The following is a 25,971-nucleotide window of genomic DNA, read 5'->3' as shown; positions in this document are numbered from 1 at the left end:
GGACTGCTGTAGCCCCTGAGCACCACTGGGTATAGTGAAAAAAAAAAAAAAGTGAAGTGAGTCGATAGTCCACAAAAAAGGAATTACAGAAGATGAAGAGATAGTATGGCAGGCAGGATGCTTGCCTTGTACACTACTGTAAACTTGTGATGCCGTATGGATCAGATCATCAAAACAGCTGACAGTGATTTTTATTAATGTTTCCTTAATGCATTTATAATTCTATACTTCTGGGAACTTTTGAACTTCAATTAAAAAAAAGAGAATTGTTTGTTTTAAAATACATTTAATAAAAATAACCCAGTTTTACATATTTTACAGTGTAGAATATTTACAGTTTCCTTCTACAGCATTTACTGTTTACTATTTTTCCATTATTTGCCTTCTGGACTTCTTTTCCTTCAGTAGTAAAATACTGTCCAGTTTCTCTGTAACTAAAAAATTAGCTTCTTGGGTAATACTCCTAGAAAGGGAAAAGAATGAAGTTGTTCATAGGTAATCTTATTAAAATCTTAACCAGCTACCACTGCATTCCAACCAATTATTTTTTTAGTAGCACTTGTTAAATATCAACCACACTCCATAACAGTTGGAATTTATAACGTAGTTATACTTGATTCTCAAAACTCAGACAATACTTAGTGCCCATTTCTAGGACCTGAGTATTCTCTTCCTGTTTTTGTTTTTGTGCCTGTGCAGTGCTCAGGGGTCACACCTGGCGCTGCACTCAGGAATCACTCTTGGCAGAGCTGGGGAACCATATTAGATGCCAGGGATCAAGCTGGGTTCAAACCTGGGTGAGCTGTGTACAACGCAAACACCCCACTCACACTGTACTATCACTCCAGCAGCAGATTTTTTTTTTCTTTTTTTGCTTTTTGGGTCACACCCAGTGATGCTCAGGGGTTACTCCTGGCTCTGCACTCAGGAATTACTCCTGGCAGTGCCTGGGGGACCATATGGGGTACCAGGGATCAAACCGGGTGCCGGAGATCGAACCCGGGTCTGCCACGTGCAAGGCAAACGCCTTACCCACTGTGCTATGGCTTGGGCTCCCCAGCAGCAGAATTTTTAATGGAAGCAAATTTGGCTAAAATACTATTCTACCCACTCTTTGTAATTTACATTCACAAAGCAGTGGTGAGAATGGTTCACAACTAACATATCTTAGCTGTCCTTCAGTCATTCGCTATAAATTAGCTATTTAGTTTTTTGAACTCACTCCATTTCTTATTAAAATGAGAAGATTTTTCACCTTGTTCCAAGGTCTCCGTTCGTTTCCGCTTTGTTGCCACAGCCGGGTTTGACTGCTCCTTTAAAGTTTCCACTGGACAGTTTGGTCTTGGCAACTGACATCCAGGTGTTGGCCCTGGCCGATTACTGAAATACTTAGTTTTCAATGCCTTTTAAAAGAAAAGATGCCACAAAAAATAGATCTTAAGTGAACAGATGAACTATGTTTTTTGAAAAACTAACCTCCAAAATTGTTGGGAGCATAAAAATAAAAGGGCCAGAGAGAAGGTACAAAGGTTAACACCCTTACCTAGCTTGCTAGGTTGAATCCCAGCATGGCATATGGTCTCCCAAGCAACCCACATGTGGCCTGAGTACAGAGCCAAGGTGGTCCCTGAGCATTGCTGGTTGTGTGGCCCAAACACCAAAACAAACAAAACCCTATGTAAGGGCCAGAGACAATATAGAGGTTATGCCATTTGCTGACCCTATATGGATCCCTGGCATCTCGGTCCTCCGGCACTGCTGGGCTAGAACCCTTTCCACGGCTCCAACTCAAACAAACAAAACAAACAAAACACAATGTGACTACTCCTACTTCCAACACAAAAGTTCAATTATTCAGACATGCAAATAACTAGCAGCCTAAGATGATAATTCCATTACTGTAAAAAAAGATATACTACATTTGAATTTTATTTAATTATTCTACCTGAAAACCTAGAAGTTAGGGAGATAGCTCGAGGAATAGGAACACATACCTTTCATGCAAGAGACCTAGGTCAGACACTGCACAGTCACCTAAGCAACAAGCTGTGAGTGTTCTCCGAGCACTGCCTGTGTAGGCATCCCATCCCACAAGAAAGCTAGAGATGGCTGAATGGGCTGGAGCACATGCTTTATATGCAGGCCTAGAGTGACTGCCTGAACCACATGACCCCTTGCGCACTGCCAGGCTTGCCCCCCCCCCGCCCTGCCCCAAATCAAAACAAAACTTCTAAAGGGAAAAAAATAGTTTAAGGAACTTCTCACAATTTATCTATCTACAAATTTCTACATCTATACATGTTTAAATTTCAAAGCATATATTGGGGTTGGGGGTTGGAAGTGGGGTTTAAGGTCATGACCATTGTGTTGTATTTAGGGTTTACTCCTAGATCTGTGCTCAGAGATCGTTCCTGGTAGGCTCGGGGGACCATATGTAATGCTGGGAATCAAACCAGGATCAGCTATATGAAAGGCAAGCACCTTACCGTCCTGTACTATCTCTCCAGCCCATATAAATTAATTTTGTAGAAACTTGTTTAAAGGTACAATAAGTGAAAATGATTTAAATTCCAACAATCCTCCACAATTTCATGTTTTACTTAGAAGGGTTTGCCAAAAATTATTCTTAATAGAACTTAATTCTAAAATAGTTTACCAAATTCGTACTTTATTTTTATCGTAATACTATTCAACAGTCATAATAATTTAATAATTTCCTTTTGGGTGATCCAATTTGTATTGTCTTATTGTACTTTAACAAAATACAGGAGCATATTGTTAAATATAGACGTATAACTTTCTTTTATTTTTGTCAATTTCCTTCTTCTTGGGCTCCACCCAGCAGTGCTCAGAGTATTCTCCTGGCTCTGTATTCGGGATCACACCTGGTAAGGTTAGGGGGATCATATGTGGTGCCAGGAATAGAAACTGGGTCTGCCACATGCAAAGAAAGTGCCTTACCTGCTCTCCAATCTCCCAGAGTTTTTTTTTAGTCACAATGGCAGAGCTCAAAGATCATTCCTGGCAGACTCGGGGGATGCCAGGAATCAAACCAAGGTCTGCCATGTGCAAGGGAAGCATCTTAAACGCTATACTATCTCTCCAGCCTTATAGCCTGTCTATCTTATAAGCACAAAAACCATGTTTTCTTTCATCTAAAGTCAATTATGAAATATATATATATTTTTTTCAAAAGTAAGCATAAATCTATAGTTGTATATGATGTAATCTGAATGATACTTGAACACCTTGGGAGGGAAAATAGTATTCTTTAGAACAAAGCAAAAATAAATCTTCCCAATATTTAGAAATTATGTTACAGCTGCTATGAAATTCTATTTTTTTTTTTTTTGCTTTTTGGGTCACACCCGGCAATGCACAGGGGTTACTCCTGGCTCTGAACTCAGGAATTATTCCTGGCGGTGCTCAGGGGACCATATGGGATGCTGGGAATCAAACCCGGGTCGGCCACATGCAAGGCAAACGCCCTACCCGCTGTGCTATTGCTCCAGCCCCTATTTTTATTTTATTGATGCTATACTTAGTAATATACTCAAGAAGAGCAAGGAAATAGCTCAACAGGCTAGAGCACATACTTTGTATGTGCAAACCACAAGTTCAGTCCCTGGCACTGCACATCATAGACCCCTGTCACCCCCTTGCCGTGCCACTGAACTATAAAAGCCTATACCATGACACATGACTTATCTGAGAACTGCTTGGGAGCAACCCCTAGCCCCTTAAAACAAAAGATAATCCTCAAAGAGATAAGCCGAAATACCTGTGTAGCTGTAATTCGAGTACACGGATTAAATAAAAATAAGCCTTGTATGAGATCCAATAAATCGTCTCCGGCTGCAATGAAGATGTGTTGTAACGGGATTCCAGGGAAGCTTTTAAATGTCACAAAATCTGGAAGACTACACATATCCTGGAAAATTATTATTATAATTAAAGCGAGTAAAAGACTGAAAAGCACACAAATCTCAAGTGAAAGAAATAAACACCAAGAAGATATAATCTACACAGAAAATTCCAAGTAATAAATTTTAACCTCTTAGAATTAGTGAGCCGTCAGTTGCAGAATATAAGATAAACATACTAAAATACAGTAATTCTAAATGCAAGCAATGGACAGAGAGACACAAAAATTAAATATAAGTGCCATTTAAAAAGCACTCAAAAAGAATAAGGGGCTGAGCAGGTAGTTCAAGAGACTGGAGTGAATGCCTTGCATAAGAAGCTCCAAGTTCAATCCTGGGAATTCCAAGGACCAAAAAGCATTGCTGGAAATGATCCTTCCTCCTGCCTGCACCACCGAGAGGGCTTCTATCCCCAAAACAATAAAACTGCTTAGGTACAGAACTCCTACATTAAGCTACATTACACTGAGAATCAAAATTGTAAAAAAACTTCGAGACCTATCATGTTCATGAATTGGAAGAGTCAACACAATACGTCATACACATCAAGTGATGAGCAGGTTTAACATAATTCTTGTCGTAACCCCTGAGCATCACCAAGTGTGATACAAAAATATTTAAAAAAAAAAAAGAAGTTAAAAAAATTATAGTGAATCATCACAACACTTCCATCCATCAGAATACCTAAAATAAAATGAAAACACAATATCCTGATAATGTTATACAGAGAAGATGAAAGCCATAGCAAGCAATACAAAACAAATAGTCTAGCATTGCCTTTTCAGCAGCTTTGAGTGGTGGTAAGACTGGTGCTGAAATATCAAATGTAACCAAAATAGAGAGAGAGAATGGGGGAAATTGTCTGCCACACAAACAGGGTTGCGGGGGGGAAGAGGGGGAATATACTCGGGATTTTGGTGGTGGAAAGTGTGCACTGGTGAAGGGCTGGATGTTTGATGATTATATGACTGAAGCTCAAACATGAAAACTTTGTAGCTGTATCTCACGGTGAATCAAAAAGGGGGGGCGGGAATAATAAAGTTAACATTCAGAATAGAATTAAAAAAATTAATGTGGGGGCCAGAGCGATAGCACAGCGGGTAGGGCGTTTGCCTTGCACGCGGCCGACCCGGGTTCGATCCCCGGCATCCCATATGGTCCCCCAAGCACTGCCAGGAGTAGTTCCTGAGTGCAAAGCCAGGAGTAACCCCTGAGCATCGCTGGGTGTGACCCAAAAAGCAAAAAAAAAAAAAATTAATGTGGAGTTCATGCCCAATTCAATCAGCTTAATCAATGGCTGAATAAATAGCAGTCCTCCTACTTTATTAAAAAAGAAAAATCCATACATGAATGCTTGACTGCAACCATAGTTTTTTTTTTCTTTTACCAATTCTTAAATTTTGCTTTTTGAGTCATACCCAGCAATGCTCAGGGGTTACTCCCAGTTCTGGTGGTGCTCGGGGGACCATATGGGATGCTAGGGATCGAACTCAGGTCAGCTGCATGCACAGCAAGCACCCTACTGGCTGTACTATCTCTCCAACCTCCCATAGCTTTATTTTTCAATAGAGCTCAAACACAAAAGACCTTCAATGAAATGGTTAAACTGTAGAATATTCATATTTCATGACAATAAAAAAGAATTATTGATACAATAATTTACAGACTGGGTGAATTTACAGACTGTACTTTTTTCTTTTGCTTTTTGGGTCATACCTAGGGATGCTCAGAAGTTACTCCTGGGTCTGCACTCAGAATGACTCCTGGCAGTGTTTGGAGGACCATACATGATACTGGGGTTTGAACCCCGGTCAGCCCCGTCAAAGGCAAATACACTACCCACTGTCCTATCATTCTAGCCTTACAGACAATGTACTTGAATGTAGAAAATGTCAATCCCCAAAGTTAACATATTTTTTTTTTTTTTTTGCTTTTTGGGTCACACCTGGCATTGCACAGGGGCTACTCCAGGCTCATGCATTCAGGAATTACTCCTGAGTGCTCAGGGGACCATATGGGATGCTGAGAATCAAACCGAGGTCAGCCTTGTGCAAGCCCTACCCCACTGTGCTATTGCTCCAGCCCCACCAAAGCTAACATATTACATGATCCCACTGATAAGGTTCTTGAAATGACATGATAGAAATGGTAACAGATTAAGGAAGGCACTGGGTGGAAGGGAAGTGACTATTGCTATAAAAAGATAAGAGAAGTCTCTGTGGTAATGTGCTGTCTTAACCACATCAATGTCAACATCCAAGATGTGATGTTGCACTAATATCCTAAGAAGTTACAGTGTGGGAAGCTGTGCAACAGGGCTCTAGGAAAAGGCTAGAGACAGGTGTTAAGATGCTTGCCCTGCAAATAGCCCATTATGTTCGATCCCTAGCACCATAAGGTTCCCAAACAACACAGGGGTGGTCCCAAACTGTCCCTCCCTGCCAAAAAAAAAAAAAAAAGTATCAGGGATAACTGTTATCTTTTTTTACAATTGCATTTAATCTATAATAATTTTAAAATAAGAAACTTAATTAGGTAGTAGAGAAAAGAAATATGCAGATGATTGCATGTAGTCCCCTGAGCACACTTTAGGAGTGATTCCTGAGCAGAGCCAGGAGTAAACCATTAGCACAGCTGGGTGTGGCTCAAGAGCAAAATGAACAACAAAAAGGATCCCACACCCCCATTCCACATTTGGGCGACATCCAGCAGTGCTCAGGGCTTACTTCTGGCCCTGCACTCAAGAATCACTCCTAGAAGGGCTTGGGGGGTAGGGGGTGGGGCTCTGGGGATTAAACCAGGTATAACTGTATTTAAGACAAGCACTCTACCTGTTGTACTATCGCTCCACCCCAAAAAAAGGGAATTTAATAAATACCTATAGTGTGGGCTGGAGCGGTAGTGCATCAGGCCATCAGTGGTCCAAACCCACTGCCACCCCCAATTTCTTTAATTTAAAAAAATGGTAACTGAGGCTGGAGCAATAGTTTGCCCATTTGCCCTGCACATGGCCAACCAGGGTTCAATTCCCAGCATCCCATATGGTTCCCAAGCACTGCCAGGAGTAATTCCTGAGTGCAGAGCCAGGAGTAAGCCCTGAGCATTGCTGGTGTGACTCAAAATGCAAAATAAGTAAATACAAATACAAATAAAAATGAGTAACCTTGGATAAATCACTTAATTTCACTACTCTACAATTCTCTCATCTATAAAATGCAAATAGCACCTACCTAATAGGACTGTTGAATTAAAGAAAACATAACTAAGTGTAGTTTAAATGTAAATCTATGAGATGTCCAAATGAATGGTACTACATGAACTAATTAACAAATCATAGCTATTTTTCAACTGGGACATATAGCAAATTTAAATATAAAGTTGAGGGGGGCAAAAAATAACACAAGTAGGGGGCCGGAGCGATAGCACAGCGGGGTGTTTGCCTTGCACGCGGCCGACCCGGGTTCGATCCCCGGCATCCCATATGGTCCCCCAAGCACCGCCAGGAGTAATTCCTGAGTGCAAAGCCAGGAGTAACCCCTGAGCATCACTGGGTGTGACCCAAAAAAGCAAAAAAAAAAAAAAAAAACCCACAAGTAGTAGAGCACGTCTGAGTGAGGCCCTAACTTCATTCATCCCCAGCACACTGCCAGGTGGAATAGAACAGTGCTTCAGGCATGTGCTCAGGGATCATTCTTGTAGGGACAATGAGGACTATTAGGATATATATAAGGTGCCGAGGATCGAACCTGGATTGGCCACATGCAAGGCAAGTGACTTTACCATGTTATCTCTTCCTCACCCACACTCAGTACTTTTTGTTGGCAATATAATGGGTGAAAGTAATACTTAAGAACCAGGGAGATAAGGTATTGTCCTTGTATGTATGCTTGTATACACATCCTTAGCTATGTTTTACACCAAATTAATGTATAGGCTTAACAATGTAAGTAATCATATATGCTATCAGAAGGCTAACTGTAAACAGATCACAATTTGGTGGGGCGGGGGAGAGGGGACGCTGGGCCAAACCTGATGATGTCCAGGGGTTACTTCTGGCTCTGCACTCAGGAATTACTCCTGGCGATGCTTGAGGGACAATATGGGATGCCGAGCCAGCCATGTGCAAGGCAAATAAATGTCTTACCCACTGTACATTCTGGATCACAATTTTAACCTTTTACTTCATACAAGTTGTGCAATAAGTATTTAAAACAAAAAGGGAAAAATTAAGACAACACATTTCTTTAAGCAATTTTCACATGTTTGCTCTATACAAAGTATATAACAATTAAGTAATTTTATAGAAACCTAATAAACTTCAAAGAAGAAAATCTGAAAGCTTACAGGCCATTGTTCTTCTGTTGGTGTGCCCAAAGTTTCAAAAATTCTTGTAAGCTGATCAAGATCTGAGTCTCCAGGCAAAAAAGGAACCTGAAAGAAAGAGAAATTTCAAGAAATGTATGTCTTGATCTCTTCTGTACGCTGCCAAATGGATGAGCTCAAAAGCTAAAAATATACTAAAAAAGATGTTTATGAGATAAACTTGGCAGAGAGAGTTCAAAGAACTGAGTGTAACACTTTTGCTTGCAGAAGGCCAGGATTCAGTCCCCAGCATCGAACAGTCCTCAGACAACCAAGGGATATGGCCCCCAAACATCAAAAAAGTAACTTTTCTCTCTGTTATGCAGAAGCAATTTCTGTGTTCAGGGGAACAAAAAAGCTGTATTTAAGTCCTGTGTCACATTTATTTCAATATATATGGCTTACAGGAAGGAGAATAGGGCCTGGTATCCAGAATGTAGAGTAAACAATATCTCAACTTTAGGAGGATTCTCCAATATTCCTTGGTCTTTACTGTTCAGAAGGACTAACTTTTGTTGTTTTTGTTTTGGAGCCATACTCATTGGTGCTCAGGAACTACTCCTGGGGCTGGAGCAATATCATGGTGGGTAGGGCGTTTGCCTTGCACGCAGCTGACCCGGGCTCAATTCCCAGCATCCCATATGGTCCCCCGAGCACTGCCAGGAGTAATTCCTGAGTTCAGAGCCAGGAGTAACCCCTGTGCATTGCCGGGTGTGACCCCCCCCCAAAAAAAAGAAATCACTCCAAAGAGTGCACAGAGAATCATGCATTGTCAGAAATTAACCCAGGCCTCCTGCATGCAGAGCACACACACTAGCCCTCTGAGCTATCACCCCAACCTAAACTAAATATATTTACAGTAGCACAGAGTTCCACTTACTATGGGTTGTATAAATATCTCTTCAATTGTACTTTTCTTTTTTTTGGGGGGGGGAGGTACTTTCAAATAGCCCAAACAAAATTAAGTCTCAGGAGTACAAAAGTTCATCCTACACACATTTTGTTGCTATAGAGACACTACCATATTCCAAACCAATAAAGCTGTTTTTTTTTTCTTCAAAATTTCAGATCACAGAGATCTCTAATAAAACATTAATGGCTCCAAATGAGAGTTGCTCTAACCTCACATTATGATTCTTTATGTATGGAGATGTGGTTGTTTTTTTTTCTTTTCTTTTCTAACAGTTCTGCTCACTGATTTTTTGTTTATCTCAACAATGTCTTTCCACTCTGGGAAGATAATTATTTTCTTTTTATTTTGGATTTTGTGTTTTGGGGACATACCAGTGATGCTCAGGGTTTATTTCTGACTCTGCACTGATAAATTACTTCCGGTGGTGCTCAGGGGGCCATATGGGACAATGGAATGCTATGAATCAAACCCAGATCATTACATGCGAGATAAGTACCCTGCCTGCTGTGCTACTGCTCTGACTCTGGGAAGAAAATTCTTAAATATAATAACAGATACCTAATGAGGTATGTACATCAATACAAGACTTACTCTCAGAAGCAATTCTGCCAATATACAGCCAACTGCCCACATGTCCACACCTACACCGTACATTCTGGCACCAAATAGTAACTCAGGGGCCCGATACCACCTGAAAGGAAAAGAATCATTTTAGAATAGAATTACTGGAGAATTTTTTCTAGAGAATGTGAGATGGGGTTTAGGAGAACTGAATCCAGGGCTCATACATACAAGGCCTATGCTCTATTATTCAATTACCTCCCCTAACTGTAAGGCATTTCTTTTTTGGGGGAGAAGAGGGTGGGCCACACCCAGCAATGCCCAGAGGTTAAACATGGCTCTGCAATCGGAAATCACACCTGATGGTGCTCAGGAATGCTGGAGATCAAACCCAAGTCAGCTGCAAGCAAGGCAGTACACACAGTACTTTACACACTGATCTTAGTGAGGGGTCAGAGACAATAGTACAGCAAGGTAGAGCACTTACCTTGCATGTGGCCAACCAGGTTGAATCCCAACACCTATCAGGAGCAATCCCTGACCATAAGAGTCAGGAGTAAGCTGTGAGCACAGTTGGTGCGGTCCAAAGACAAAAATAAACTCCTCAGTGAAACACATCAGATCACTGATTAAATCATTTTATTAATTCAAAGAAAAGATGGCCCTGGGGTCGGAGTGATAGTATAGCTATAGGGCCTTTGCCTTGCATGCAGCCTACCCGGGTTCAATCCTCGGCATCCCACAAGCACCGCCAGGAGTGATTCCTGAGCGCAGAGCCAGGAGTAATCCCTGAGCATTGCTGGGTATGACCCAAAAGGGGGGAAAGAAAAGAAAATAGAAAAGAAAAGAAAAGAAAAGAAAAGAAAAGAAAAGAAAAGAAAAGAAAAGAAAAGAAAAGAAAAGAAAAGAAAAGAAAAGAAAAGAAAAGGAAAGGAAAGAAAAAGAAAAAGAAAAGAAAAGATGGCCCCGGGGCCAGAGAGAGAACAGTGCACTTGCCTTGAACAGCGCCTACCCTATTTGATCCCTAGCACTACATATGGTTCCAAGAGTCCCACCAGGATGATGGAGAACCCTTCCAGGTATGACCCCAAACCAAAAGTACAAGTGGCAATATGAAAAACTCCAAGTATCACGAGCCATGAAATAAGGACAGAGGTTAAGGTGCTTGCCTTGCATGCTGCTGACCCCAGTTCAATCTCTAGCACCACATATGGTCTTACCCAAAGTACCACAAAAAGAGATCCAAGTGTATGTATGCCCTGAGCATAGCTGGGAGTGACCCAAGCCACCTCCGCATATAAATGCTTTTAAATAGTGCATGACATAAAATGTGTCATCAGAACTAATCAATAAAATTTACATAAGACATAAGACCCTTCTCCCAAAGTCAGATGATTGTTCAAGAAGTTTTAAAACTACCTTAAAAAATGTAAAAGAACTATAAATTACTCTCAAGTTTAAGTAAAACTGAACTTACTAATACCCAGAACTAGACTAATTCAATTGCATTTGAAAGAAAGATTGTAGTTTTTAAAATCAGAGGCTGGAGAGATAGTATAGGGGTTAAGGTGCTTGCTTCACATGGTGCTAACCCAGATTCTATCCTTAGAACTACATGGGACCCGAGAATCACTGCAAGCAGAGTTAGGAGTAGCCCCAAATACTGACAGGTGAGGACCCCTGTATCTCGCAAAAGAGATATACGTTAACATAAACAGTTTACAATTTTAAAAGATCAACCATTTCTGAAATCTACCAAAATATTTCAGAGAAGCCAAACAGCGTTTACTTATGATTAACATCCTATATAATGAAAGATTTAAGTGACAAGCAATTCTTACCTGGTCACTACCTGATGTGTATAGGCTCTATTGGGGCTCCCAAATGATTTTGCGAGGCCAAAATCTGCCAGTTTTAGAACTCCATTCTCATCTAGCAACAAGTTGTTTGGCTTTAGATCCTGTATCATGGAGTTTTTTAAAAGGTTAACAGGATGAGGTAGAATGACATCACGATACATTCAGTTGGTTTAACTCTAAATTTATTAACAACAGGGTAATGCCCACATTTAAGCTTATTTTGTTGTTTTGGGGCTACACCCAGCCATGCTCAGGGCATACTCCTGACTGCACTCAGGAATTGCTCCTGGCAATACTCTGGGGAACCATATGGGATGCCAGAGATCAAATTCCAGTTGGTTTGGTGCAAAGCAATATAACCTTACACGTTGTACTATCACTCCAACCAGAATCATTATGTATTTTTAAATTTTTTTGGCATTTGGGGTCACACCAAGTGATGCTCAGGGGTTACTCCTGGCTCTACACTCAGGAATTACTCCTGGCGATGCTCAGGGAACCATATGGGATGCCAGGGATCGAACCCAGGTCAGCTGAGTGCAAGGCAAACACCCTACCTGCTGTTCTATCGCTCTGGCTCCTCATTATATTTTAGACTGATGTAAAATACTATTAAAAAATCAAAGTAAGATTGATCACATACAAAGTAAAACCTTAAGATACCTAACTTCAAGTTACCTACTTTACAAAGTTGCTATGAGTATTAACTTTTTTGTGTGTGTTTGCTTTTTGGGTCACACCCAGCGATGCTCAGGGGTTACGCCTGGCTATGCACTCAGGAATCACTCCTGGCAGTACTGGGGGACCATATGGGATGCCAGGAATCAAACCCGGGTCAGATGCGTACAAGGCAAACGTCCTCCCCGCTGGACTATGGCTCCTTAATATATTTTCTATGAAGAACCTTTGGAAACTGAAATGTGGCCCCAACCTTTCTCATATCAATCCCCAAACCTACCCTGCCCCGCCCACCAAAGGTGGGCACCCATAAAAGGTCAGTGTCCTTCATGCCCATGTTCTTCAACCATTTTATCTCAGTACCAGGTAAAACAGCAGTGTTTCCCAGACCAATGATACTAAAACAAAAGTCAATGTAGTGTCCTGCTTGCCCTGCAATAATGTAGTGTAATAATAAATTTAATGATAATGTACTGCAATAATGACAAATATGTAATTGCGATATGATGGGGGCGAGGGGAGTTTCAGCAGATAACCAGGAAATTTCTGGAACCAGCACAGCCTGAAGAACTTTATGCTATACTTGTTTCTGTGGAGGGTAGGGACTGGGAGTACAATACAATGAGTCTTTATAAAGATATATAACTAAAAAAATATATAAAATATGTAATTAAAATATCTTTAGAATTTTATTCATAGAATCTATACAATTCAATGTGATAATGAAATAAAACTTCCAATGATTTAGTCATCAACAGAAACTTTTAGGAACTGGAAACACAGAAATTTTTTAGGAGTTGGAAAGATAGTACAGTGGGCAAAGCACTTGCCTTACTTGCAGTAGTAGGTCCGAGTTCAATCCTCGGAGTCTCATATGGTCCCCTGAACCCCATCAGGTATGACTCCTGAGTGCAGAGCCAGAAGTGACCCAAACATCATTGGGTATGGCCCCAAAACAAAACACCAAATTTTTAGCTATTAAAATAAGATTGATATTTTAATTTTTTATTTGGAGTGTCACGGATAAAACCCAGGGCCTTGTACATTTATTTATTTATTTTTTTGGTTTTTTTTTTTTTTTGCTTTTTGGGTCACACCTGGCGATGCACAGGGGTTACTCCTGGCTCTGCACTCAGGAATTATCCCTGGCCGTGCTCAGGGGACCATATGGGATGCTGGGATTTGAACCCGGGTCGGCCGCGTGCAAGGCAAACGCCCTACCCGCTGTGCTATCTCTCCAGCCCCCATGGGCCTTGTACATTTAAAGGTTCACAGTTTGGGACCATAGTGATAGTATAGTGGACAGGGCACCTACTTTGCACGAGGTCAACCTGGATTTGGTCCCTGACACTTCATATGGTTCCCCAAAGCCTTGCCAGGAGTGATCTTTGATAGGGAATAATTTCTGAGTACTGTTGGGTGTGGCCCCAAGTAAAAATAAATAAGTAAATAAAGGCTCTTACTTGGAGGACGTGGGATAACAGGGATTTGACCTTGTAACCATGTGTGCATGGCAAACTGTTTAATCCCTGGTCCTATTCCACCAGGCCACCAAGTGTCCAATTAAATTTACTAATGTGCATATATAATGTTGTTATTACATTACACAGAACAACCATTTATTGAGTATTTATGAGGAGCCATTCAAAGGCTCCTGGAGGGAGAGGAAAGGGCCGTTGGGGCCACACCCAACTGCGCTCAAGGCTCACTCTTGACTCTGTGCTAAGGGACCATATTGGGTGTTGGGGACTAAACCTGAGTCAGACAGGTGCAAGGGAAGTGCCTCAACCGTTGTACTACACATCTCAGGCTCCTAAAGAAGCATCTTGAGGGCAGGAATTTTGCCACACCCAGCCGGCTGTGCTCCAGAGGTCACTCCTGGCAGTGTGCTCAGGGGTCCATATGCAATAGTGGGGATGCATAAGTAGAGGTCAGCTGCATGCATGACAAGAGTCTTAATCCCTGTACCTCCTTCTCTGGTCCCAGCTCAATGGTCCATTGGCTTTAGAACCTTTTAGGTTCTGACACTGTGACTTATTAACTACTGATCTTGAAAACAACATATAATCCTGGTCAGGTCACTTAGCAACTTCATCAATTAAAAAAAAAATAAAAAACCAGAAGAATTGGGTCTCTTCCACTTCTGAAGTTCAAAAAATAGGGGTCTTAAGGAATAACTCATTAGCTTAGACCAGCTGCCCTGCAAGTATATGGCCACAAGCTCAAATCCCCAGTGCAGTCACCTGCACCGAGCCTGACCTGGCAGCTCTGCTCTGTTCTGTGATGTCTGACAGACACCACAAGTAATTTCCAGCTATACTGCAGTCAGATTTGTGTAAACACCACCCAGGTGTACGGTGCCCAGTTAAGTAGTGCCACTCAAATATTCATGCCCAACTCAAGAGTGTCACCCTCAGGTGCTTGGGTACAAGCATGACAGCCAACAGAGTGCTACTGGTGCAAATGGTGGTGTAGTAACAGTGTTTGCTCAAAGCAAAAACATTAACAGTGCCAGGTAAGAGAGTGTTTGCATTGCATTATGCAGACCCAGGTTCAATTCCCACTCTGTATGGTCACCCAAAGTTCCACCAGGAGTGATCCCTGAGTGCAAAGCCAAGAATAAGCCATGAGCACTGCCGGGTGTGGCCCCAAAACTATAATAAAGGATTTTTTTAAAAAAACTAAGCACTACCCCCCCCCCAAAAAAAACACCATCAATGATATTCTAAACTACATAGCCATAAAAGAAAAATGGAGGGGATTAGAGGATAGTGTAGCAAGTAAGGCACTTGCCTAGCAACGCAACCCACCCAGGTTCTATCCCAGGAGCACTACCAAGAAAAACTCCTGAGTGCAGGGCCAAGAAAAAGCCCTGTGTACAGCCGGTGTGGCCCAGAAACAAAACAAAAAAAGGTCAGGCCCAGTGATTACATGAGTCAACTGTGCGAGCACTGCACTCCAATGTGCGGCCTTTGGCACACACCACAGAGGTGTGAGCACCACAGTCAAGCGTGTGGGCAATCCCTGATCATTACAGTATCGTCATCATCAACAATGAAGGAAGATGAATGGCAAGAATTTATTTTTAATAAAAGGGTTAACAAAGTTTTTAGTATTCTCACAAGCACCACTGGGTCAACAACTGAGTAGATATAGAGGAATAAGATGGGACAAATAGTCCAGCTCTATCTTTGTATAATCAATTTATAGACAGAGGTCATTTATGAACTAAATTGGTTACAAAAAACTTGTCTGAAACAAAATCTGAAAAACTTGTCCACATCAGTAAGATTGAGTTCAAAACCTTACCCTGTGTAGGATCCAATGTTGATGTAAATACTCCAACCCTTGGAGGGTCATCAGCATGTAGGCTTTGATGTGTGATGGTGTCAGCACAAGACTATTATCCTTTATAATTACCTATAAAGCAGGCATATAACACAACCATAATTATTTCAAATAAAGCCCAGCATATGAAATCATTTGCTGACATGATTGTGTTCATTCACACAAGAAAATCTCAAGAGAGGGTGCCTTAGTTTTCCTTAGAAGCAATGTCAGAATTTCTAGTTATGTTATCAGGGGTTATTATCTTTGCTGGGGGTGGAGGGTAGGAAAGGTGGTGCTTTACCTTCTTACTCTTTTGCCTTTAGGCATGAATGTAGCAAGCTATCTGTTGTCTGTACTTGCCCCAGGACATAAGACTGTTCAGATAATAGGGCTGAGCATTCATTCCTTTGGGAACCTACCTGTTTCCAGCTCTGTGCACATAGCTAAAACAGCAGTGATCACTACTTATGGCCTTCAGAGGCCGATCCATAACCTAGCCATCACAGTACAGTTTGCTGGTCAAGAGACAGATTCAGGAATGTATGTATGATCCAAGCCAAGTCAATCAGCCAAGTACTGGTGCTAGTATCCATGGGAATGAAGCTAAATTCCAAGCAAATAAAGCATTTTCTTTCCTCCAGGATTATTTAACTCTAAAGATATAAGCTAGAGGTACCAGAATCACTATACAAGCCCATAACAAGGGCAACAAATAAAATAGAACTGAGTTAAAACAGAGAGTTCCAATAGCATTATTTATGATTCATAATTAACATTAGTTAATTTCTAAACTTAACAGCTTTTGGAGCTATAAATTTCTTTTGATATAAGCCAAGATCTCAATAAAATAGTCCCCCTTTGGTTATGTAACTACCATAGTAAAAATAAAATCCAATGAACTCTTAGAAATTTCTTTAGATCCTTAATAGTCAATCCTTCCCTCTATTCCCAATATTGACAATAACTGATCTCTAATGTCTATTTTGTCTTTAAGGAGAGGCTACCCAGAAGTGCTCAGGAGCCCAGAGGCCACTCCCGGTATTACTACATGGGCTGATGGTTCAATGCTCAGGCTCGGTAGTGACACTGCCTGGGCCAACAGTGCTGGGGGTTCCCAGGGCCATCACATCTAACCCAATGCTGCTCAAGAGTCATGTGGCACTCAAGATCAAATCTGGAGCTTCCACATACAAGGCATAAGCCTGATCCTCCAGACTACCGTGTGAGTGAATCAACTCATACAGTCTTCTGAGCCTGATTCTTTCATCATCTGCTGCATATTTCAGTTTTTGGAGGAAGGTTTGGGGGTCACATTTAGTGGTGCTCAGGGCTTATCACTGACTCTGTGTGCTCATGAACATTCCTGGCAAGACTTGGAACCATATAGGGTATAGGGAAAGGAACCTGTTCAGCCGCATACAAAGCAATTTACCTGCTGAACTTTTGTCTCCAGCTCCAGCAGTGACCCTTTTTTTTTTGGTTTTGAGCCAAACCCATCAGTGCTCAGGGTTTATTCCTGCTCTGAGCTCAGGAATCAGTCCTGGACAGGCTCAGGAGACCGTATGGGGTGCTGGGGATCAAGCACCAGCTAGCTGCGTGCAAAACCACCCATTGTACTACCTCTCCAGCCCATTCTAGCAGTATTTTTTTTTAATTTCTGTACAGCATTCTATAATATAAACTTATTACGTTGTTTATACCATTGTTACATCAAGGATAATTTGGTTGCTTTCTGTTTTGAGCAATTATGAATAAAATTAAACATCTATACCATCTGATTTCAGCAGAGACATATTCGTTTCTCTCAGGTAAACACCTAGATTGGTATTACTACATCATAAATGGAATGTACATTTAACTATGTAAGAAACTGCAACGTATCCTAAACTGAACCCCCTGATCCTATCTTATCTATAAGCAGGATTGGGTGATTAGTGGATGGATTAGGAGACTGCCTGGGAATACCAGTGCTCCAGGATTTGGGGTTGGAGAGATAGTACAGTGAATAAAGTGTTTGCCTATAGCAAAATGATCCCCAAATCCTAAAAACAGCTGGTTTTGGTTTTTTAAAGAAATAGCATTTTTTGTATGTTTTTGCTTGTTTTTGTGATCACACCCAGAGGTGCTCAGAATTTATTCCTGGATCTGAGCTCTGGGATTGTAACTGGCAAGAGGAAACGTACCGGATGCCGGGGATTAAACCCGGGTCAGCTGCATACAGGGGAAGTGCCCTACCCACTTTACGATAGCTCCAGTCCCTGAAACAGCATTTTCAAAATGTTGAAATTTTGTTAACAATATGCAAAAACTAAATTCTCAAATACTCCTCTAAAAAACGAAGGCAGTAAGGTATAGAAAAGTTGGTATTCACAAATGCTAATGAAATCCATTTTCAAAGGAATACTGCTAATGACTGGGCTAAGAGGGAGAGCTCAACTGGCAGAGCACATGTCTAGCAAGTGCACGGCCTCAAGTTCTATCCCTGGGACTGTTTCTTATGAAAGTACTCAGGAGAATCTTGACTTCAGATTACATCCAGATTTCAGCACAATTAAACATTCTTCTACTAGCAGTATTTTCATAAGTGAAAAATAAATGTACTCTTTTGATAAACAACAAATCCTCTTGAATCTTGAGAATCTTAATCTTACCTCTAGATCAGTTTCCATAAAATCAAAGACTAAGCTAATATTAGATTTATGTCCAAAAGCATCCAAGAGCTGCAAAACACAATTTTAAACATCACAATATGGTTCTCTATTGAATATGAGACAGTACCAAGCCAACGGACATTATTTTAAAAAACTTAGACTTAATTCCATATAATGTTTAAGTAATTTTATTAGACGCGATATCTATCCTTTTTATTTGCTAGAAATCAGTACTCTGAGACACAAAAATGATTAAACTTTACTATTTCTTAATAATCATTAAAAATTTCTTTCCTCAAATTTCAGCAGCTATATTAAAACAGAATTAAAGAAAACTTTAATCTCCAATTCAGAAAAATGCCCCAAATTGGTATTTAAGAAATCGTCTAAATATAGCAACAGTAATTATCTCTCATTAAGTGAGTACACTCTCCATGCATGCACTATTTCAGGTACTTTACATGAATTCAATTAGTTTCACAACCACTCCATAAAAAAGGGAATGTGGCACAATAAAAGAATTGTACTTAATGTATTACATATGATAAGAGCTTCCAAGGCTTCACAATCTGATAAAACTAACCTGCATGCCAAACGTTATTTGCTCAACCAGACTTCAATGCTTTTTAAATACAATGTCTCCTGCAATAATTAGAAGTTATATTCTATCCTGAAAACATTTAATTGTTTCTGAGCCACACTTTCTGGTTTTATTCCCAATGGCAACATGCCAGAGACCTTATCTAGTGCTCTTGAGTACAAAAATCCTCTTGAATACAAAAATACAGAATCAACTCCAAGGTCCATTATTCTGCTAAACTTTTACCTTTCCTACAAGGTTCACCTAAAAGCACTCATTCTGCTGAGCCTTCAGAGTCAGTGACGGCAAGGTTCCAAGCCCCAGAAACAATTTAGATCATACTCACACCAATTATATTTGGATGACTTAGCTCCTGTAATAATTTTATCTCTCTTAAGGCTGTTCTATTTATACCTGCATAAAAAGACAAAGTCAGAAGTAAAAAATAATTCTATTTAATTAATTAATTTATTTATTTGCTTTATGGGTTACACCCAGCGATGCACAGGAGTCACTCCTGGCTCTGCACTCAGGAATTACCCCTGGCAGTGCTCAGGGGAACATATGGGATGCTGGGAATCGAACTTGGGTCGGCCGCCTGCAAGGCAAACGCCCTACCCGTTATGCTATTGCTCCAGCCCCTAAAAAATAGTTCTAAAGATTGCATCTTTCTTAAAAATGTATTTCAGGAGAAAGGTTAGTCTCTCAGGAAATAGTAATGAAATATCCAGAGGAAAAAAGTTGAAGTTGAAAAGATAGTATGGCAGGTAGGGAGCTTGTCTTGCATGCAGCTGACCCAGGTTTTTGCTTTTGTTTTTTTTTGCTTTTTGGGTCACACCCGGCGATGCACAGGGGTTACTCCTGGCTCTGCACTCAGGAATTATCCCTGGCCGTGCTCAGGGGACCATATGGGATGCTGGGATTCGAACCCGGGTCGGCCGCGTGCAAAGCAAACGCCCTACCCGCTGTGCTATCGCTCCTGACCCAGGTTTGATCCCCAACATCCCATATGGTTTCCCAGGAATAATTTCTGAGTGCAGAGCCAGAAGTAACCCCTGAGCATCACTGAGTGTGGCCCAAAAAACAAGGTGAAAAAAAAAATAAAGAAAAGAAAAATAATGGGGATTATTTTAGCAATTTTTGTAAAATGTTTTTCTGTAACATTTATTTTTTAGCATAACACTAACTATGCGAAGTACTTATTTTATGGCATAACATCTAAAGACTGCTGAAATGGCATTACAAGTAGATAGTGTGTAATAGCCAAGTTAATAATTTCCCTTCTCAAGACAAGGGGACAAGCTGCACAAATAAATATGCACTGTAGCACTATCATCCCGCTGTTCATCAATTTGCTCGAGTGGTCACCAGTAATGTCTCCATTGTGAGACTTGAAACTGTTTGGCATATCGAGTACACCACGGGTAGCTTGCCAAGCTCTCAAAGCGGGACGGAGGAATCGAACCCAGGTTGGCCTTGTGCAAGGCAATGCCCTACCCGCTGTGCTATCTCTCCAGCCCAGAAATGCTAATACTAGTATTAATTCTATTAAGTGGCTCATTTCTTTAGAATGAGAAACTTTCTGTTTTGTCAGAGTTCACAAAGTACTTACCATCTTTAGCTTCTGACCTATGTCCAAGTTTGATCTAGTAAAGGAGAAAAATCAGAGTATATTAAAATGTGCTGAATTATTATTTAAATCATAAACAATGCAAAACAGTCATAGCCAAAATATGTTGCAACTCACACACACAGAATTAGCAGGCATCAAGGGAGTGGATTTTTTTTTTTTTTACAATATAAGATTAACAATTAACAATATAAGAGCAAACCCTGTCATTCCTTGTCTGTTAAGTCTTTTACTTACACGTACAATGAAATTCAGAAAATAAGTGTTCTTTACTTTTGGAAGAGTAAACGTGAAATAACTGAGGGCAGTTTGCCCTGAAGGAAAACAAAATTAAAAACAAACAAACAAAAAAACCCGGAGAAAGTACAGGGGTTAAGGCCACAGGAGTGTGGCCCCACAACACAAAAATGGGTGCCAGAGAGATAGTACAGCAGGTAGGGTTTGATCCCTGGCATCCTATATGGTCCCCTGAGCACCAACAGGAGCAACTCTTGAGTGCAGAGCCAGGAGCATTGCCAGATATGATAATAAACAAAATAAAAATAACCCACAAAAACGTGTGAATTTTGGCTTTTGTTCTGAAGCCACACCCAAAGGAGGGGTGTTACCCAGAAGAAGGATCAGGGACAATGCAACAGGAATCTGGCTCTAGATTCCCCACCTAGAAGGCCTAGGGGGAAACCAGAAGCTAAAAGCAGCCAGAGAGGCAGGAACCCTCACAGCAGTGGTAGGAGAGGGAGCCTAGGTTTGGAGGACTGAAAGCTAGTCACTTCTATTTACTTGCCACAAATATTTGTTCTTAAACAAAATCAAAACAAACTCAGACATCCAGCAGTGCTCAGGGCTTACTCCTGGCTCAGGGATCACTCCTGACAGGGTTCAGGGGACAGTATGTGATGCCAGGGATCAAACCTGAAGTCAAGTACATGCAAGGCAAGTGCTTTATCCACTATACTATCTCTCTGGCCTCTATTAAAATGTTTTAAGCACCACTGGGTGTGGCCCCAAAACAAAGACAAAGAAGACAGAACAAATGAAATAACCTGAGAATCAGAAGGAACTTCAAATGCTCAACGGACAGATGTTCAGTGTGACTAGAATACAATGAACCTGACAGAATCAAACAGATAAATTTCAAGTCTGCAAAGGCACTGGCATTGTGGAGAGTCAATCAATCCTGTCATCATCTGCCATCAGTTTTCTGAGACAACAATTACCATGACTTCCAGTGCTTTGCTGGAGCCTTAGCTATGTGACCTTTTGGTCAGTGTGTGCTTTCTATTTCTGCAGCGCTAATTTCTATTACTGAAGCAGTCATTGTATCTTCAGGAGCTGCAGCTTCTCTGTACGTTTGCTTCTCTGTAAGTTTGGCAGGTTAAAGAAAGAAGGCACATACACATTTGTACAGAAATTCCATGGAAGATTTTGAAAAGCTCAATCTCTCAGAGAGCGCAGTAACTGAGGGATATAAAAAGTTTCTTTGGATAAGTCAGCACCCAACTTCTACCCCAAGCGATCCCTCCAACCATCATTGACAGAATGGTCCTTTCTCTTTCCCAACTGCCTTTCCCCCTTTTGAAGCAGGCTTCCAAGCAATGGAGTGATCCTCCTGGCCCTTGTTTCTTAGATGTTAGTCTCATATTATACTAAAAGTTATAAAACTTCTTGTCTTTGTCAGAGGTATCACTAACAGAGTTTTCCATGTGAAAAGAGGAAAACATTTTCACTGCACATTTTTCTTCCTGATAATATTAATTTTAATACTTTACTTTTACCTTTTATTTTCCTTGTTTGTAATTTAAACTGGGCCAGTTGATTTTGCCCTATATGTGTCTGAACTGCCTCTTAACAGGAAGGAGACATTGTGGCTTGTTTCAGAATTATGGAAAAGTCTACCTTAGGGAGCGGTAAAGGAAAAGCTACTGAGGGGTACTGGCTCATGCACATGAAGAGAATTCATAGGTCTAACTACTTTGCATAGTAATAAAGTTCAGTAATAATTAGAAAAAAATAAAAATAAAAATAAAAAGTTTCTTTGGGTTAACTCTCAGGAAAGTTAGTCACTAGCCTTTACTCCTAAGCAACAAAACATGGTACTCTGGGCCACAAAACAATTTCCCTTGATAAACAATTAATAAATGTCACAGGTAGGAAAAAGAGTTAGTTTAAAATAGGTCAGGAGGGTTCAGGAATTTCAGAAGGGGCTAGCTCTAAATTAGCTGGAACCCAGGACATAAGAGAAGTCAGGAAGAAGTAAATACAAAAAGGGCAGGAAGAACTGCGGACTGGAAAAGAGGAAACCGAGAGAATTCAGTGAACCAGGGCGCCATGCTTCAAAAAGAAGCGACGGGATGGGAAATGTGTGCTGAAAGTAGATAAAGGACCAAACATGATGGTCTCTCAGTGTCTGTATTGCAAACCATAACGCCCAAAAGGAGAGGGTAAGAGGGAAATTATCTGCCATAGAGGCTGGGGAGGGTTGCTGGTGGGGAGGGATACTGGGACACTGGTGGAAAATGTGCACTGGAAAGGGATAGGTGTTCAACCACTGTATGACTGTAACTCAAACTTGAAAGCTTTGGAACTGTATCTCATGGTAATTCAATTAAAAAAAAAAAACAGAAGCTGAGAGAAGAGCTGGCTAGAGCCATAGGGGAGGGTATTTGCCTTGCACGCTGCCAACCAGGGTTTGGTCCCCAGCATCCTATATGGTTCCCTGAGCACTGCCAGAAGTGATTCCTGAGGGCAGAGCCAGAAGTGACCCCTAAGGAGCTGGGACTCTGAAGGAGCAACAGATTCAAAGTAGAAACAAAAACCACTCAGGTGGGACTGAAGCAACAGTACAGCGGGTTAAATGCTTTCTCTGTACAATTCCCTCCTAGATTCAATCCCTTGAACCTCATATGGCCCTCAGACAAGCCCCTCCCGGCCTCCCCCCCAACACATACACACAAAGAGTGTACAGCCAAAGTGTAGACCCAGGAGTAAACCCTGAGCACAACTGAGTGTGACTTCCCCCTCTCTCCACCCCCTGCTCCCCCACAAAAAAGAACAACTCAGGTGAGGTCATCTGCTCCAGCAACAGACCCTGAAGTCTCTGAAATTTTACAGCCTCTCTTTTAGGGCAGGATCTCTTATGTCAGTGGTTAAGGGTACAACAGTACAGTGGATAGGGCATTTGCCTTGCAGAAGGCTCACACGGGTTCCATCCCCTGCATCCTCTACATCCCATATGGTCCCTCAGCACCACCAGGACTAATTCCTGACCATCGCAGGGTATGGCCACAAAGCCACCCCCATATATATGTGTGATTGTGACTGTCATCCAGTTGCTCATCGATTTGTTCGAGCGGGCACCAGTAACATCTCTCATTGTGAGACTTATTGTTACTGGTTTTTGGCATATTGAACATGCCACGGGTAGCTTGCCAGGCTCTGCCTTGTGGGCGCAATACTCTCTGTAGCTTGTCGGGCTCTCCAAGGAGCGGAGGAATAGAACATAGAACCCAGGTCGGCCACGTGAAAGGCGAATGCCCTACTACTGTGCTATCGCTCCAGCCTGTGTATGTGTGTGTGTGTGTGTGTGTGTGTGTGTGTATATATATATATATATATATATATATATATATATATGTAGCATTGTTGTCCCGTTGTTCATCAATTTGTTCCAGTGGGCACCAGTAACGTCTCCAGTATGAGACTTGTTTTTACTGTTTTTGGCATATCGAATACGCCACAGCTGTTTGCCAGGCTCTGCCGTGCAGGCAGGATACTCTCGGGAGCTTGCCAGGCTCTCCACGAGGGGCGGAGAAATCATATATATATATATATATATATATATATATGTAAGTGGGCAATAACTTCATGCCCAGCTCTAACGGTGGCATCCTGCCACATCACCTTCGTGCCAAAGCAGACAGTAATTCACAGCCCATGGCTGTTCTGAGGTCAGAGGACCTAGGGATCTTGGAGCTGCAAGTACAAAAGCCACTGAGTGGCCGTTGGAGGTGACAGAAGTGTTTCCCGGACGATCTGTGCACAGAAAACAGCGACGCCGCCCAACATGTGGGCAACCACTTGCCCCCTACAGCCCCCATCTCCGAGGCAGGCGGCCGGCCTCGTGGTCATTTCCTTCTTCAACAAAAGCAGCCTAAACGAGTCCATCCCGGAGTGCCGGCCAAGAGGCCGCGGCCAGGAGCTCGCGCGCGTGGGCGGTGGGCGGCAGGCCAGGGGCTGGCGGACATCGTCCCTCAGGGGCTCCCGGGAGCCCACTCACTCACTTTCTTAATGGCGACAATCTGGTTGGTGTTCTTGTCTCTGGCCTTGTAAACCGTGGCAAACTAGAGAGGGGGGAAAAGAAAAAAAAAATATTTTTTTGTTTTTAAGTTTTCCTAACGTTAAGTTTGGGGGGCCGGCGTCTCCCCGTTGGCCATTTTGTTCATTCCGACCCGGAGAGAGCCACGAAGCCAGGGTGCGTGGAGACGCGCTGACGCAGCCACGCCGCGGCCCCGGGTGGGCGAGAGCGAGCAGCCGGGCCCGCCCTGAGGGGCGCCCCTCACGCCCCAGCCGGCCCGGCCGCTCCCCATCCCGCCTCGGAGTCTCACCTGTCCCTCCCCGAGGAAGTCCAGTTTCTCATAACGCTTGGCTCGCGACTTGACGTCCACAGCCATGGGGGACGCGACTCTGGCTCCCGCAGCGATGGGCGAGCTCACCAAACAGCAGGAGCTTACAGCTCTCCAGTCCCAGCCTCCAACAGCCACTTCCGGCGTGCGGGCTGCGGGGCTTCGCTTAGAGACGCCCCACTTCCGGAATGGGCGGGGTTAAAGGGAAAACCCTCTGGCCCGGGGCGGGCCCTGCGGAAGCTGAGAGACCATGCTGGTTGGCTCTCCGCGGCGGACCCGCCCCGTCACGCGACTTCCGGTCCCGCGCCAAGGTGGAGGGTTTTTTGGCAATACCCAGCTTTATCACTCCACCAATGTGCATTTAACTTAAATGTTTTCCGCAGTTACCTGACGTTTCTCATAGGATGCTCTTAAGATATCCGCAATTTTATAGGTGTGTATGAGTGTGGAAGGCTTTGGGATTGTCGCTAACCTCTCTTTCCGGTTCTTGGGCGTCCTGTCGCCATGGTGACTGTGGGCGTGTAGTCCTGCAGGCTTGTTACCTAGACCGACCTTAAGTTATCCAGGGCTACAAAAGTAGAGAGAGAGTATGAGGGAAATTGTCTGTCATAGAGGCCGGGGAGGGGTTGGATAGGCTGGGGGTGTTACTGGAAACACTGGTGGTGGAAAATGTGCACTGGTGGAGGGATGGGTGTTTGATCTTTGTATGCCTGAAAATCATAAAAACTTTGTAACTACACGGTGATTCCATTTAATGAAAAAAAAAAAGGTTATTCAGGGCTAGTCAAGAAGCTTTCTTGGAGCTGAAGTGATAGCACAGCGGGTAGGGCGTTTGCCTTGCACGCAGCCGACCCAGGTTTGA

At 42.2% G+C, this 25,971-nt stretch overlaps 1 protein-coding gene across 3 annotated transcripts; it reads right to left on the bottom strand.

Moving 5' to 3' along the window:
- Positions 1-175: 175 nt before the first annotated feature.
- On the bottom strand, positions 176-25,251 carry CDK7 (cyclin dependent kinase 7). Of its 3 annotated transcripts, XM_004608496.2 has the most exons (12): positions 25,092-25,251; positions 24,768-24,827; positions 20,470-20,503; positions 19,204-19,271; positions 18,278-18,346; positions 15,606-15,716; positions 11,601-11,719; positions 9,790-9,889; positions 8,268-8,354; positions 3,782-3,931; positions 1,256-1,403; positions 176-463 (listed from the first exon to the last, which is right to left on the bottom strand). In XM_004608496.2, the coding sequence occupies exons 1-12, from the start codon at positions 25,155-25,157 to the stop codon at positions 435-437; spliced, it is 1,041 nt and encodes a 346-aa protein (XP_004608553.1). In that variant the 5' UTR covers positions 25,158-25,251; the 3' UTR covers positions 176-434. The 3 variants fall into 3 exon arrangements, with proteins under 3 accessions (XP_004608553.1, XP_055000779.1, XP_055000774.1); XM_055144804.1 differs by lacking the exons at positions 18,278-18,346; positions 19,204-19,271 and having other exon boundaries at positions 25,092-25,123; XM_055144799.1 differs by lacking the exons at positions 24,768-24,827; positions 25,092-25,251 and having other exon boundaries at positions 19,206-19,271.
- Positions 25,252-25,971: the final 720 nt, after the last annotated feature.

This window comes from Sorex araneus, chromosome 1 (genome assembly GCF_027595985.1).
Source record: "Sorex araneus isolate mSorAra2 chromosome 1, mSorAra2.pri, whole genome shotgun sequence".
In the NCBI taxonomy this organism is placed as follows: Eukaryota; Metazoa; Chordata; class Mammalia; order Eulipotyphla; family Soricidae; genus Sorex; species Sorex araneus.
Note: the sequence above shows the minus strand (reverse complement) of the source record. Positions and strands in the feature narration are given on the sequence as shown.